This window comes from Liolophura sinensis, chromosome 13 (genome assembly GCF_032854445.1).
Source record: "Liolophura sinensis isolate JHLJ2023 chromosome 13, CUHK_Ljap_v2, whole genome shotgun sequence".
Lineage (NCBI taxonomy): Eukaryota > Metazoa > Mollusca > Polyplacophora > Chitonida > Chitonidae > Liolophura > Liolophura sinensis.
The window spans coordinates 806214-820073 of record NC_088307.1 but is presented as its reverse complement, the minus strand read 5'-3'; the positions used below and the strand labels follow the sequence as shown (position 1 = coordinate 820073).

The 13860-nt window shown below is 41.7% G+C and overlaps 1 protein-coding gene across 4 annotated transcripts in view; it reads left to right on the top strand.

Moving 5' to 3' along the window:
- The window catches only part of LOC135480265 (protein vav-like), an 85023-nt gene that overhangs the window by 33839 nt on the left and 37324 nt on the right, over positions 1-13860 (top strand). For all 4 annotated transcript variants that reach the window (XM_064760059.1, XM_064760056.1, XM_064760058.1 and 1 more), the window contains exons 10-14: positions 1953-2024; positions 2415-2488; positions 5355-5373; positions 5895-5986; positions 6968-7013. In XM_064760059.1, coding sequence (XP_064616129.1) covers positions 1953-2024; positions 2415-2488; positions 5355-5373; positions 5895-5986; positions 6968-7013 — 303 coding nt within the window. The remainder of the gene's footprint in view (positions 1-1952; positions 2025-2414; positions 2489-5354; positions 5374-5894; positions 5987-6967; positions 7014-13860) is intronic.

The window sequence follows — 13860 nt, the reverse complement described above, 5'->3', positions numbered from 1 at the left end:
TGTAGTGATGATGATCAGCAAATGTATGTGTAGTGATGATGATCAGCAAATACATTGTGTAGTGATGATCAGCAAATACATTGTGTAGTGATGATGATCAGCAAATGTATGTGTAGTGATGATGATCAGCAAGTGCATTGTGTAGTGATGATGATCAGCAAATACATTGTGTAGTGATGATGATCAGCAAATACATTGTGTAGTGATGATGATCAGCAAATACGTTGTGTAGTGATGATGATCAGCAAATACATTGTGTAGTAATGATGATCAGCAAATACATTGTGTAGTGATGATGATCAGCAAATGCATTGTGTAGTGATGATGATCAGCAAATACGTTGTGTAGTGATGATCAGCAAACGCAGTGTGTAGTGATGATGATCAGCAAATACATTGTGTAGTGATGATGATCAGCAAACACAATGTGTAGTGATGATGATCAGCAGCTGCATTGTGTAGTGATGATGATCAGCAAACGCAATGTGTAGTGATGATGATCAGCAAACGCAATGTGTAGTAATGATGATCAGCAGCTGCATTTAGCCCTGGTGTGGAGCCTACAGGCACCTGGTGTGGAGCCTACAGGCACCAGGTGTGGAGCCTACAGGCACCTGGTGTGGAGCCTACAGGCACCTGGTGTGGAGCCTACAGGCACCAGGTGTGGAGCCTACAGGAACCTGGTGTGGAGCCTACAGGAACCTGGTGTGGAGCCTACAGGCACGTGGTGTGGAGCCTACAGGCACATGGTGTGGAGCCTACAGGCACATGGTGTGGAGCCTACAGGTACCTGGTGTGGAGCCTACAAGTACCTGGTGTGGAGCCTACAGGCACATGGTGCGGAGCCTACAGGCACCTATGCCTCTATGTCAGGTTTTATCAGCCCTGATGTGGAGCCTACAGGTACCTGTGCTTCTGTGTCTGGTTTTCTCAGCCCAGGTGTGGAGCCTACAGGTACCTGGTATGGAGCCTACAGGTATCTGGTGTGGAGCCTTCAGGTATCTGGTGTGGAGCCTACAGGTATCTGGTGTGGAGCCTACAAGTACCTAGTGTGGAGCCTACAGGTATCTGGTGTGGAGCCTTCAGGTATCTGGTGTGGAACAGGCATCTGGTGTGGAGCCTACAGGTACCTGGTGTGGAGCCTACAGGTATCTGGTGTGGAGCCTATAGGTACAAGTACCTGGTGTGGTCCTACAGGTACCTGTGCTTCTATGTCAAGTTTTCTCCGCCCATCATACCCATAGACTTCACCACTGTCAGGTAACTGAGACATTCTTCAGTATAGCATCAACCAACAGTCCGGCAAATAAGCAAACAAATAAATAATAAATTCAGCAGTATAGACTGACCCTGGCCAGACTGATGATCCTTGACCAGTTAGCCCAATCAGCATTTCAGGAGTCTCGCTATTTCACTCCGGTTTAGTTGATGCTAGGCCGAGGCTCTAACATACCATCGCCGGTGAAAGATGTAATGTTACGATAGTTGCTAAGTTAAATGTGCATAGTCGTGTCTGTCATCATTCAGCTACCGTAGAATGATGTGTTTTACATGTAGCCGTGTTAAGTTTTGGAAGAGCCCCCTCCTATCTGACCTAAACCTACATGAAGTTGTAAGGCTTCTAAACTGCTGACTGGGGGCTTACGAGATGACCTGGTCAGATTCAGACACTGATGCTGCAGCGAATAGGTCATGAGGGTATGGTCAGGTGTGGTGATGGTGGGGGAGGGAGAGGTGTTGTTAAGGGGGTCTCTGGGGACTGATCTGTTATTCCTGTCCCTACACTTTGAGGAGTGAAAAGGAGTGCAATATTTTTATATGCAGACAGGGAAATCAGGAACTAAGTAGATATATTTAAGTAAATACCTGTTTTTGTGGGAACAATTTTGTGTAATTTTGAGGTATGAATCTCTGCACATGGGTTCATGTAACAGTCATGTCTGTGTTTTGTAGGAGTTGATCAAACAGACGGATAAGAATAGTGATGAGAAGAAGAGTTTAGAACGGGCCCTGGAAGCTATGCAGGTAACAACAACAACCACACTATCCCAAGAGGTTTTTTTTACGGTATTTGAGCTCATGAAAATCCACTCAGGCTCATTATTTGAATAATTCTGAGTGTCCATTACAAGTGTATTTCCAGAAATTTACCCTTCTCAGAATATCTGTAAACAAGGGAAATCCTATGGAGAAAGTGATGTGACATCAAATCTCTTTAATGTCCTGCAAACTTTAACCATAGTTGATAATAACTTAAATGATTTCTATGATGCAGCCGAAAATTTTCAGAAAATACATGCAAAAATATTTTTAGGAAAAGTTTTGCCAGACACTTTGAATGGCTGTGAACACTCAGCATTGTCGTATTTATCTTCACCTCACGTTAGATTTGTTTTGTTTCCATGTGTATTACAGGACCTGTCATTCTATGTTAACGAAGTTAAGAGGGACAATGAAACTTTACAGCTCATTCGTGAAATCCAAAACAGGTAGGTTGAAATAAAATATTGTTATCAGGATTGACAAGTTCTTTACATATACAAAGAGGGTTGTGTGCCATGTTCCTTGTATACTGATAACATCTAGGTGCTCACATGTTCCCTGTATAGTGATACCATCTAGGTGCTCACATGTTCCCTGTATACTGATACCACATCTAGGTGCTCACATGGTCCCTGTATACTGATACCACGTCTAGGTGCTCACATGTTCCCTGTATACTGATACCACATCTAGGTGCTCACATGTTCCCTGTATGCTGATACCACGTCTAGGTGCTCACATGTTCCCTGTATGCTGATACCACATCTAGGTGCTCACATGTTCCCTGTATACTGATACCACATCTAGATGCTCACATGTTCCCTGTATACTGATACCACATCTAGGTGCTGACATGTTCCCTGTAGGGTGATACCAGATCTAGGTGCTCACATGTTCCCTGTATACTGATACCACATCTAGGTGCTCACATGTTCCCTGTATACTGATACCACATCTAGGTGCTCACATGTTCCCTGTATGCTGATACCACGTCTAGGTGCTCACATGTTCCCTGTATACTGATACCACATCTAGATGCTGACATGTTCCCTGTATACTGATACCACATCTAGGTGCTCACATGTTCCCTGTAGGCTGATACCAGATCTAGGTGCTCACATGTTCCCTGTATACTGATACCACATCTAGGTGCTCACATGTTCCCTGTATGTTGATACCACGTCTAGGTCCTCACATGTTCCCTGTATACTGATACCACATCTAGATGCTCACATGGTCCCTGTATACTGATACCACATCTAGGTGCTCACATGTTCCCTGTATACTGATACCACATCTAGGTGCTCACATGTTCCCTGTAGGCTGATACCAGATCTATGTACTCAAATGTTCCATGTATACTGATACCACATCTAGGTGCTCACATGGTCCCTGTATACTGATACCACATCTAGGTGCTCACATGTTCCCTGTATACTGATACCACATCTATGTACTCAAATGTTCCATGTATACTGATACCACATCTATGTACTCACATGGTCCCTGTATACTGATACCACATCTAGGTGCTTACATGTTCCCTGTATACTGATACCACATCTAGGTGCTCTCGTGTTCCCTGTATACTGATACCACATCTAGGTGCTCACATGTTCCCTGTATGCTGATATCACATCTAGGTGCTCACATGTTCGCTGTATACTGATACCACATCTAGGTGCTCACATGTTCCCTGTAGGCTGATACCACATCTAGGTGCTCACGTGTTCCCTGTATGCTGATACCACATCTAGGTGCTCACATGGTCCCTGTATACTGATACCACATCTAGGTGCTCACATGTTCCCTGTATGCTGATACCACATCTAGGTGCTCACATGGTCCCTGTATACTGATACCACATCTAGGTGCTCACATGTTCCCTGTATACTGATACCACATTTAGGTGCTCACATGCTCCCTGTATACTGATACCACATCTAGGTGCTCACATGTTCCCTGTATACTGATACCACATCTAGGTGCTCTCGTGTTCCCTGTATACTGATACCACATCTAGATGCTCACATGTTCCCTGTATGCTGATATCACATCTAGGTGCTCACATGTTCCCTGTATACTGATACCACATCTAGGTGCTCACATGTTCCCTGTAGGCTGATACCACATCTAGGTGCTCACGTGTTCCCTGTATGCTGATACGACATCTAGGTGCTCACATGTTCCCTGTATACTGATACCACATCTAGGTGCTGACATGTTCCCTGTATGCTGATACCACATCTAGGTGCTCACATGGTCCCTGTATACTGATACCACATCTAGGTGCTCACATGTTCCCTGTATACTGATACCACATTTAGGTGCTCACATGTTCCCTGTATACCGATACAACATCTAGGTGCTCACATGTTCCCTGTATACTGATACCACATCTAGGTGCTCACATGTTCCCTGTATACTGATACCACATCTAGGTGCTCACATGGTCCCTGTATACTGATACCACATCTAGGTGCTCACGTGTTCCCTGTATGCTGATATCACATCTAGGTGCTCACATGTTCCCTGTATACTGATACCACATCTAGCTGCTCACATGTTCCCTGTAGGCTGATACCAGATCTATGTACTCAAATGTTCCATGTATACTGATACCACATCTAGGTGCTCACATGGTCCCTGTATACTGATACCACATCTAGGTGCTCACATGTTCCCTGTATACTGATACCACATCTATGTACTCAAATGTTCCATGTATACTGATACCACATCTAGGTGCTCACATGTTCCCTGTATGCTGATATCACATCTAGGTGCTCACATGTTCCCTGTATACTGATACCACATCTATGTACTCACATGTTCCATGTATGCTGATACCACATCTAGGTGCTCATATGAAAGGAGGGCCTCTCCATCTGTTTCAGAATTTACTAAACACGAAATTCTCAGATCGCAAGCGATATTTGGCTACGCTCCCTTATTGAAATATGGTTCATGTCTCCTATCTGCTAAAATTTTGTTGGGATGTGGCTTATGTCTCCTATCTGCTAAAATTTTGTTGGGATGTGGCTTATGTCTCATCTGTACTAAAATCTTATTGGGATATGGTTATGTCTCATCTGTATTAAAATCTTATTGGGATGTAGTTTGTGTCTCATTTGTGCTAAAATCTTAGTGGGATGTGGTTTGTGTCTCATTTGTGCTAAAATCTTAGTGGGATGTGGTTTATGTCTCGTCTGTGCTAAAATCTTATTGGGATATGGTTTATGTCTCATGTCTGTGAAAATGTTACTCTTGATGGAGGTTTTTGTAAAACATGCATTTCTCTTTCTCTTTCAGTATTGTTGACCTGCAGATGGTGAGTACCCTTATGCCGTTGTGCACCAGATATATTTTGATTTATTATTATGTATTATAAATTGTATCGATTCAACTCAGTTCACATTCAGTTGGAGTAAAGTGTCTGTTGATACAGTGCCTTTTGATGTACACTGATGGAGGTACAATGTACATAAATAAGCCTTTGGATTTAATTTTGTTGCGTGGTTGTTAATCTGAAATGTTAAAAGGGGTTTGCTGAGGGTTTAACCCAGGCTTCCTTTAGGGTTTAACCCAGGGTTCCTTTAGGGTTTAACCCAGGATTTTCTGAGGTTTAACCCAGGAAACCCTATCTCCACTGTCAGCCAATCAACTTTGATTTTGTATCCCTTCATTGCACTGTATAGTAGTAGTATTGCCTATATTTAATCAAGAATGTTTGATCAGTTCACCTGTACTCTCACCTGTACATGTACAGTCATAATATTGAAACCTGAATGGGAATCAGTTTATAGCTGGCATGGATGTTTCTGACAGATTGCTGTGTTTTCTGCTTTATAGCCACCTAACACTTTTCTGAAGGACTATGGGAGGTTACAGAAGGATGGAGAATTAAGAGTGCGCTCGCACCCGGACAACAGGCTCAAGTCTAGGTTTGTCTCAGCTCTTACTCTTACAGTAAAATAGTGCTTGATGTGACCTGGCTTATGAACTGTGGATATTTTCCATGCTTGCAAACTGTTTTTTTTTATTTTTTGTATTTTGCATTAGGAAATAGCATTGGAATTGGGAAAAGAAACAAGTGTCCTGGAGGAAAAACTCCATGAAAATAATTTGAGTAGTGCACTTTTGTTGGTGGTAGTGTTATGCACAAAAAACCTTTGGGAGTGGGGTGGGGGGGGGGGGAGGTGGCTGTTAACATGCTTCAGGGTGTTAGACACATAAGTGTTACGCTGAGAACTTGAAACAGAGTCTCAAATTCAATGTTCCAGCCCAATGGGAGATAACATAGGAAGTGTTCTTAATGGGGGGAAATTAGTGTTTTAATGCCAAAATTGCAGTTTCATTGTAGTTTCATTGCAATACCACAACAGCTCAAGTGTTTAATAATCATGGATAAATAGCTACCTAGAGACCTAAATAAGTTCTGAATGAGTGTTTTTGTATTTAAATTCTGAGAGTGAAACTGCACATTAATTGTTGGGGGACCTAACAGACATATAATTTATTTATTTATTTATTTGATTGGTGTTTTATGCCGTACTCAAGAATATTTCACTTCTGCGACGGCGACCAGCATTATGATGGGAGGAAACCGGGCAGAGCCCGGGGAAACCCATGACCATCGGTAAGTTGCTGGCAGACGTATAATAGCAACATTTGTGGTTTTGGTATATTACTTGACATATTACCTGACATTGACCTAAAATGTGTGTTAGATTTTATACTCTAGATAGTATGTAGTATACATGGAATGACCATAAAGAAGAAGTTCTCGGAATAATGGGCTTCCCCCGGACCCTGCTGACTTTCTGTCGGCTATAATGCTGACCGCAGGTGTTTACATGCAAATGAAATATTCTTGTACAGCATAAAACACCAATCAATCAAATAAATATATGTGTTTTTTGCAGGTACATTTTCCTGTTTGACAAGGTGATGCTAATGTGTAAATCCAGGGTGAGTATACAAGTAAAATAGCAATTCTTACTCATTTTATACAGCAGATTTTTTTCTTCTTTTGTGTCTTGCAAATCTTGCTTTTTCGACGCACATGTTGACTATTGTTGGAATTAAGTCCTTGTCACCCAACTTAGTACTTACTTACAAAGATAATGACCACATTCTTATCATCAGAGGTAGAATGGTGAAGCATTGGGCATTCCCCTTACATGTATGAAAGGTGGCTATAATCAACGGAGAACTCACAGGAGTATCTGTTAGAAATTAGCCTTTATTCCAGATACATAGTGCCAAGATTTTACAAGCCTTTGATATAAAAGCTGTGGACCTTAGGTCCAATTCATTGGCATACAAGGAAAAGCCATGACAGGATACAAGGAAGAAACACCACTTTTGTGCATGAGTGTTAAACTGTTATTGAACTCTTGTGCCATATCTTCTTACATGAAGTATATGTACATGTATAGCAGGGCACAAGTTCACTTGTGTTCAGATCAAGAACAGCTCTGCTCAAGTTGTTCAAGATAATCTACTGTTATTAAAGTGACAGCGACATTATTTTTGTTGAAATGTGTGAAGTTTCACCCACTCCTTCTATCATGTCTGTGATATCTTCTATCATCTATTCGTTCTACACTTGTCATGAGTTTCACTATGTTACATACATGTACATTTGCTGAGGCCAGATTCACAAAGACAGTGAAATTTTACATGAACATGCACAACAAAATAAAGTACTGCAAGAAATAGGACCCTGATAGGTTAATTTTGCTGTACATTAGTACATGCCTCGTTATGATGATGTTGAGACAGGCAACTTGTCTGGGCACCTGTGCATTGACATCAGTATAGTTTAGAATGAACATGAATTCTTAACAAGTTGACATCAGTGTGTGTTTTAATAGAACGGATATCCTTTTTGAGTGATTCGCTGACACACCTCTGCATTATTAAGATCGCTTTAGTTTTCAGTGAACATCTATATTGAGGCAGACAAGTGTTGACAGACCATTGCATTTATGTTGATTTGTTATAGGAAATTGGATCAATGCGGCATCTACCACAACGATTTCCTGGCGTAAGATTTATGCTGTGTAAAACTGCTGTATTCTGGGAGTAAAGGTGTAGATCCTACAGAGGACATGCCACCATGACATTCAGAGAACATGACAGTGACATACAGTGACATACAGTGACATACAGAGATCATACCACGTCGTACAGGGAACATGCCACCATGACATATAGTGACATACAGTGACATACAGAGAACATGCCACACTGACATACAGATAACATGACAGTGACATACAGAGAACATGCCACACTGACATTCAGAGAACATGACAGTGACATACAGAGATCATACCACGTCATACAGGGAACATGCCACGATGACATACAGTGACATACAGAGAAAATGCCACACTGACATTCAGAGAACATGACAGTGACATACAGAGAACATACCACGTCATACAGGGAACATGCCACGATGACATACAGTGACATACAGAGAAAATGCCACAGTGACATACAAAGAACATACCACAGTGACATACAGAGAACATACCACGTCATACAGAGAACATGCCACAGTGACATACAGAGAAAATGCCATAATGACATACAGAGAACATGCCACAATGACATACAGAGAACATGCCACAATGACATACAGAGAACCTGGCACATTGACATACAGAGAACATGCCTCAATGACATACAGGGAACATGCCACAATGACATACAGAGAACATGCCTCAATGACATACAGAGAACATGCCTCAGTGACATACAAAGAACATGCCATAATGACATACAGAGAACATGCCACAATGACATACAGAGAACATGCCACAATGACATACAGAGAACATGCCTCAATGACATACAGAGAACATGCCACAGCGACATACAGAGAACATGCCACAGTGACATACAGGGACCATGCCACAGTGACATACAGAGAACATGCCACAATGACATACAGAGAGCATGCCACAATGACATACAGAGAACATGCCTCAATGACATACAGGGAACATGCCACAATGACATACAGAAAACATGCCTCAATGACATACAGAGAACATGCCTCAGTGACATACAAAGAACATGCCATAATGACATACAGAGAACATGCCACAATGACATACAGAGAACATGCCACAATGACATACAGAGAACATGCCTCAATGACATACAGAGAACATGCCACAGCGACATACAGAGAACATGCCACAGTGACATACAGGGACCATGCCACAGTGACATACAGAGAACATGCCACAATGACATACAGAGAGCATGCCCCAATGACATACAGAGAACATTCCCCAATGACATACAGGGAACATGCCACAATGACATACAGGGAACATGCCACAGTGACATACAGAGAACATGCCACAGTGACATGCAGGGACCATGCCACAGTGACATACAGAGAACATGCCACAGTGACATACAGAGAACATGCCACAGTGACATACAGGGACCATGCCACAGTGACTAACAGAGAATATGCCTCAGTGACATACAGAGAACATGCCATAATGACATACAGAGAACATGCCACAGTGACATACAGAGAACATGCCATAATGACATACAGAGAACATGCCACAGTGACATACAGGGACCATGCCACAGTGACATACAGAGAATATGCCTCAGTGACATACAGAGAATATGCCATAATGACATACAGAGAACATGCCACAGTGACATACAGGGACCATGCCACAGTGACATACAGAGAATATGCCTCAGTGACATACAGAGAATATGCCATAATGACATACAGAGAACATGCCACAGTGACATACAGGGACCATGCCTTAATGACATACAGAGAACATGCCCCAATGACATACAGAGAACATGCCCCAATGACATACAGAGAGCATGTCTCGATGACATACAGGGAACATGCCACAGTGACATACAGAGAACATGCCTTAATGACATACAGAGAACATGCCCCAGTGACATAGAGAGAACATGTCCCAATGACATACAGAGAACATGCCCCAATGACATACAGAGAGCATGTCTCGATGACATACAGGGAACATGCCACAGTGACATACAGAGAACATGCCTTAATGACATACAGAGAACATGCCCCAGTGACATAGAGAGAACATGCCCCAATGACATACAGAGAACATGCCCCAATGACATACAGAGAGCATGCCTCAATGACATACAGAGAACATGCCTTAATGACATACAGAGAACATGCCCCAATGGCATACAGAGAACATGCCCCAATGACATACAGAGAACATGCCACAATGACATACAGAGAACATGGCACAGTGACATGCACCATGACATACAGAGAACATGACACGATGACATACAGAGAACATGTTACAGTGACATACAGGGAACATGCCACAGGGACATACAGAGAACATGCCACAGTGACATACAGAGAACATGCCACATTGACATACAGAGAACATGCCACAGTGACATACAGAGAACATGCCACAATGACATACAGAGAACATGCCTCAATCACATACAGAGAACATACCACAGTGACATACAGAGAACATGCCACAGTGACATACAAAGAACATGCCATAATGACATACAGGGAACATGCCACAGTGACATACAGAGAACATGCCACAATGACATACAGAGAACATGCCACAATGACATACAGAGAACATGCCCCAATGACATACAGAGAGCATGCCTCAATGACATACAGAGAACATGCCTCAATCACATACAGAGAACATGCCACAATGACATACAGAGAACATGCCACAGTGACATACAAAGAACATGCCATAATGACATACAGGGAACATGCCACAGTGACATACTGAGAACATGCCACAATGACATACAGAGAACATACCTCAATCACATACAGAGAACATGCCACAGTGACATACAGGGAACATGCCGCAATGACATACAGAGAACATGCCGCAATGACATACAGGGAACATGCCACAATGGCATACAAAGAACATGCCACAATGACATACAGAGAACATATCTCAATGACATACAGGGAACATGCCACAGTGACATACAGAGAACATGCCACAATGACATACAGAGAACATGCCACAATGAGATACAGAGAACATGCCACAGTGCCATACAGAGAACATGCCGCAATGACATACAGGGAACATGCCACAATGACATACAAAGAACATGCTACAATGACATACAGGGAACATGTCTCAATGACATACAGAGAACATGCCACAGTGACATACAGGGAACATGCCACAATGACATACAGAGAACATGCCTCAGTGACATACAGAGAACATGCCACAGTGACATAGAGAGAACATGCCACAATGACATACAGAGAACATGCCTCAATGACATACAGAGAACATGCCACAGTGACATACAGAGAACATGCCGCATAGGTACATACAGAGAACATGCCTCAATGACATAGAGAGAACATGCCACAGTGACATACAGGGAACGTGCTACAGTAACATACAGAGAACATTCCACAATGACATACAGAGAACATGCCTTAATGACATACAGGGCACATGCCACAGTGACATTCAGAGAACATGCCACAGTGACATACAGAGAACATGCCACAGTGACATACAGAGAACATACCACAGTGACATACAGAGAACATGCCACAATGACATACACATGTGACCTTATGTGAATTACCTTATAGCATTTGCAAATATTGCAGTGAAACATACTGAAGCCAAGGTTTATGCTTATATGATGATAGTTCTGCTTCACATAGTTTTAGAAGAAACTAGTTCCTTTGTGAAGTGCACATACCGTGATGCAGTAGTTTTATTGTTGCAACTGCAACATGTAATTGTTTTTGAGTACAATATGTGATTCCATTTAATTTAGCCATGAATTTGTTTTTATGACCACTATCACAATTCAACATTTGCTTAGCCATTCATTTGTTCTTGTGGCTACTACCACAACTAAACATTTGCTTATGTAGCTACTACAACAACTCAGTATTAGCTCTTGTGGCTACTATCACAACTCAACATTTGCTCTGCCATTCATTTGTTCTTGTGGCTACTACCACAACTCAACATTTGTTCAGCCATTCATTTGTTCTTGTGGCTACTACCACAACTCAACATTTGTTCAGCCATTCATTTGTTCTTGTGGCTACTACAGCTCAACATTTGCCCAGCCATTCATTTGTTCTTGTGGCTACTACCACAACTAAACATTTGCTCATGTAGCTACTATCACAACTCAACATTTGCTTTTGTGGCTACTACCACAACTCAACGTTTACTCAGCCATGCATAGGGTTGCAATTGCCACTCGTAGTACACTAATTGCCATATATTGTGCTTTTGATGATTTGCATATCAAAGACCACTGCCCACAATGACGTTTTCTAACACCACTAGGATTTACAACTCTAATTATATACTGGTTTAGTGGACATCATTTGAACATATCACCTCACTTGGACATGATATAGTTTTGCGAACTTCTCAGTCAGATGAGCTACAGTGTCTGAATGCCTTGTTTCTGAACCATGAAATCTGTTTTTTTTATGCTGTGTGGGGAATCACTGTGGCCTCTGGCTCAGCCACTCTGCATTGCTTACCACCATTATAACATTCGCATTTTGTGACAGTTTTTGATGTATTGTTCTGCAGTATACTGGAGTAGTATTTATCAACATATATCTTCACCTGTACCAGATTCTTGTAATGATTAGAGGGTCTCTGTGGCCAAGGTGGTTAGAGTGCTAGCGCAGCGCAATGACTGACAGGAGCGTCTTGACAGTAGTGTATACATGTACATGTAATCATCAAATTAGACTGGACTTTACCAACTTATATCTTCACATGTACCAGAATGTTGCGATGTATTCTGTAGTTGTCATTCAACAAAATGTAATTAACAAATTAGAGTAGTATGTACCCATATATGAATTGACTTGTACCAGAATAGCGCGATGGTTTCTGTCGATGTCATTCAACAGAGTATATTCAATTAGTTAGAGTAGTATTCACACACATGTATATGAATTCGCTAGTACCAGAAATATGGGAGTGGTTTCTGTTGCTGTTGTTCAGCAGAGTATATTCAGTAAATTAGAGTAGTATTCACACATATGTATGTGAATGTGCTAGTACCAGAAATATGGGAGTGGTTTCTGTTGCTTTTGTTCAACAGAGTGTATTCAGTAAATTAGAGTAGTATTCCCACATATGTATATGAATGTGCTAGTACCAGAAATATGGGAGTGGTTTCTGTTGCTGTTGTTCAACAGAGTGTATTCAGTAAATTAGAGTAGTATTCACACATATGTATATGAATGTGCTAGTACCAGAAATATGGGAGTGGTTTCTGTTGCTGTTGTTCAACAGAATGTATTCCTTTAGTAGTATTCACCTTTATGTACATGTATATACGCTTGAAACAGAATCTTCTAGGCCTCTGCTGAAGCTCTAAACTTTGCCTCGCCTGTCTTCATGGAGAGTGTTCAGAATCTCTCGTTTTTCTTTTTTGGGACCGTTAACACTTACGTTGCGGATTAGTTCATAACATTGGTGTTGACTGCTCTACAGGTGTGTCAAGTCTTTTTTTTTTGTCTATGTATTTTTGTCCAAACTAATGTGTGGATGACAGCCTTTGTGGTTGTAGTGAGGGCAGTACGTCTATAATGTGTCATCAGGGTGTCCCTAATTCCACAGACAAAACTGACAAAAATCTTAATTGTGTTATCAGGGCTTTGCAAGAAGTGTCATTTTTGTCAGTCAGCTGCACAGAGGAAAATTTCTTCAGCTGAGAATAGGCTTGAATGAACACCTTGCAAACTTGG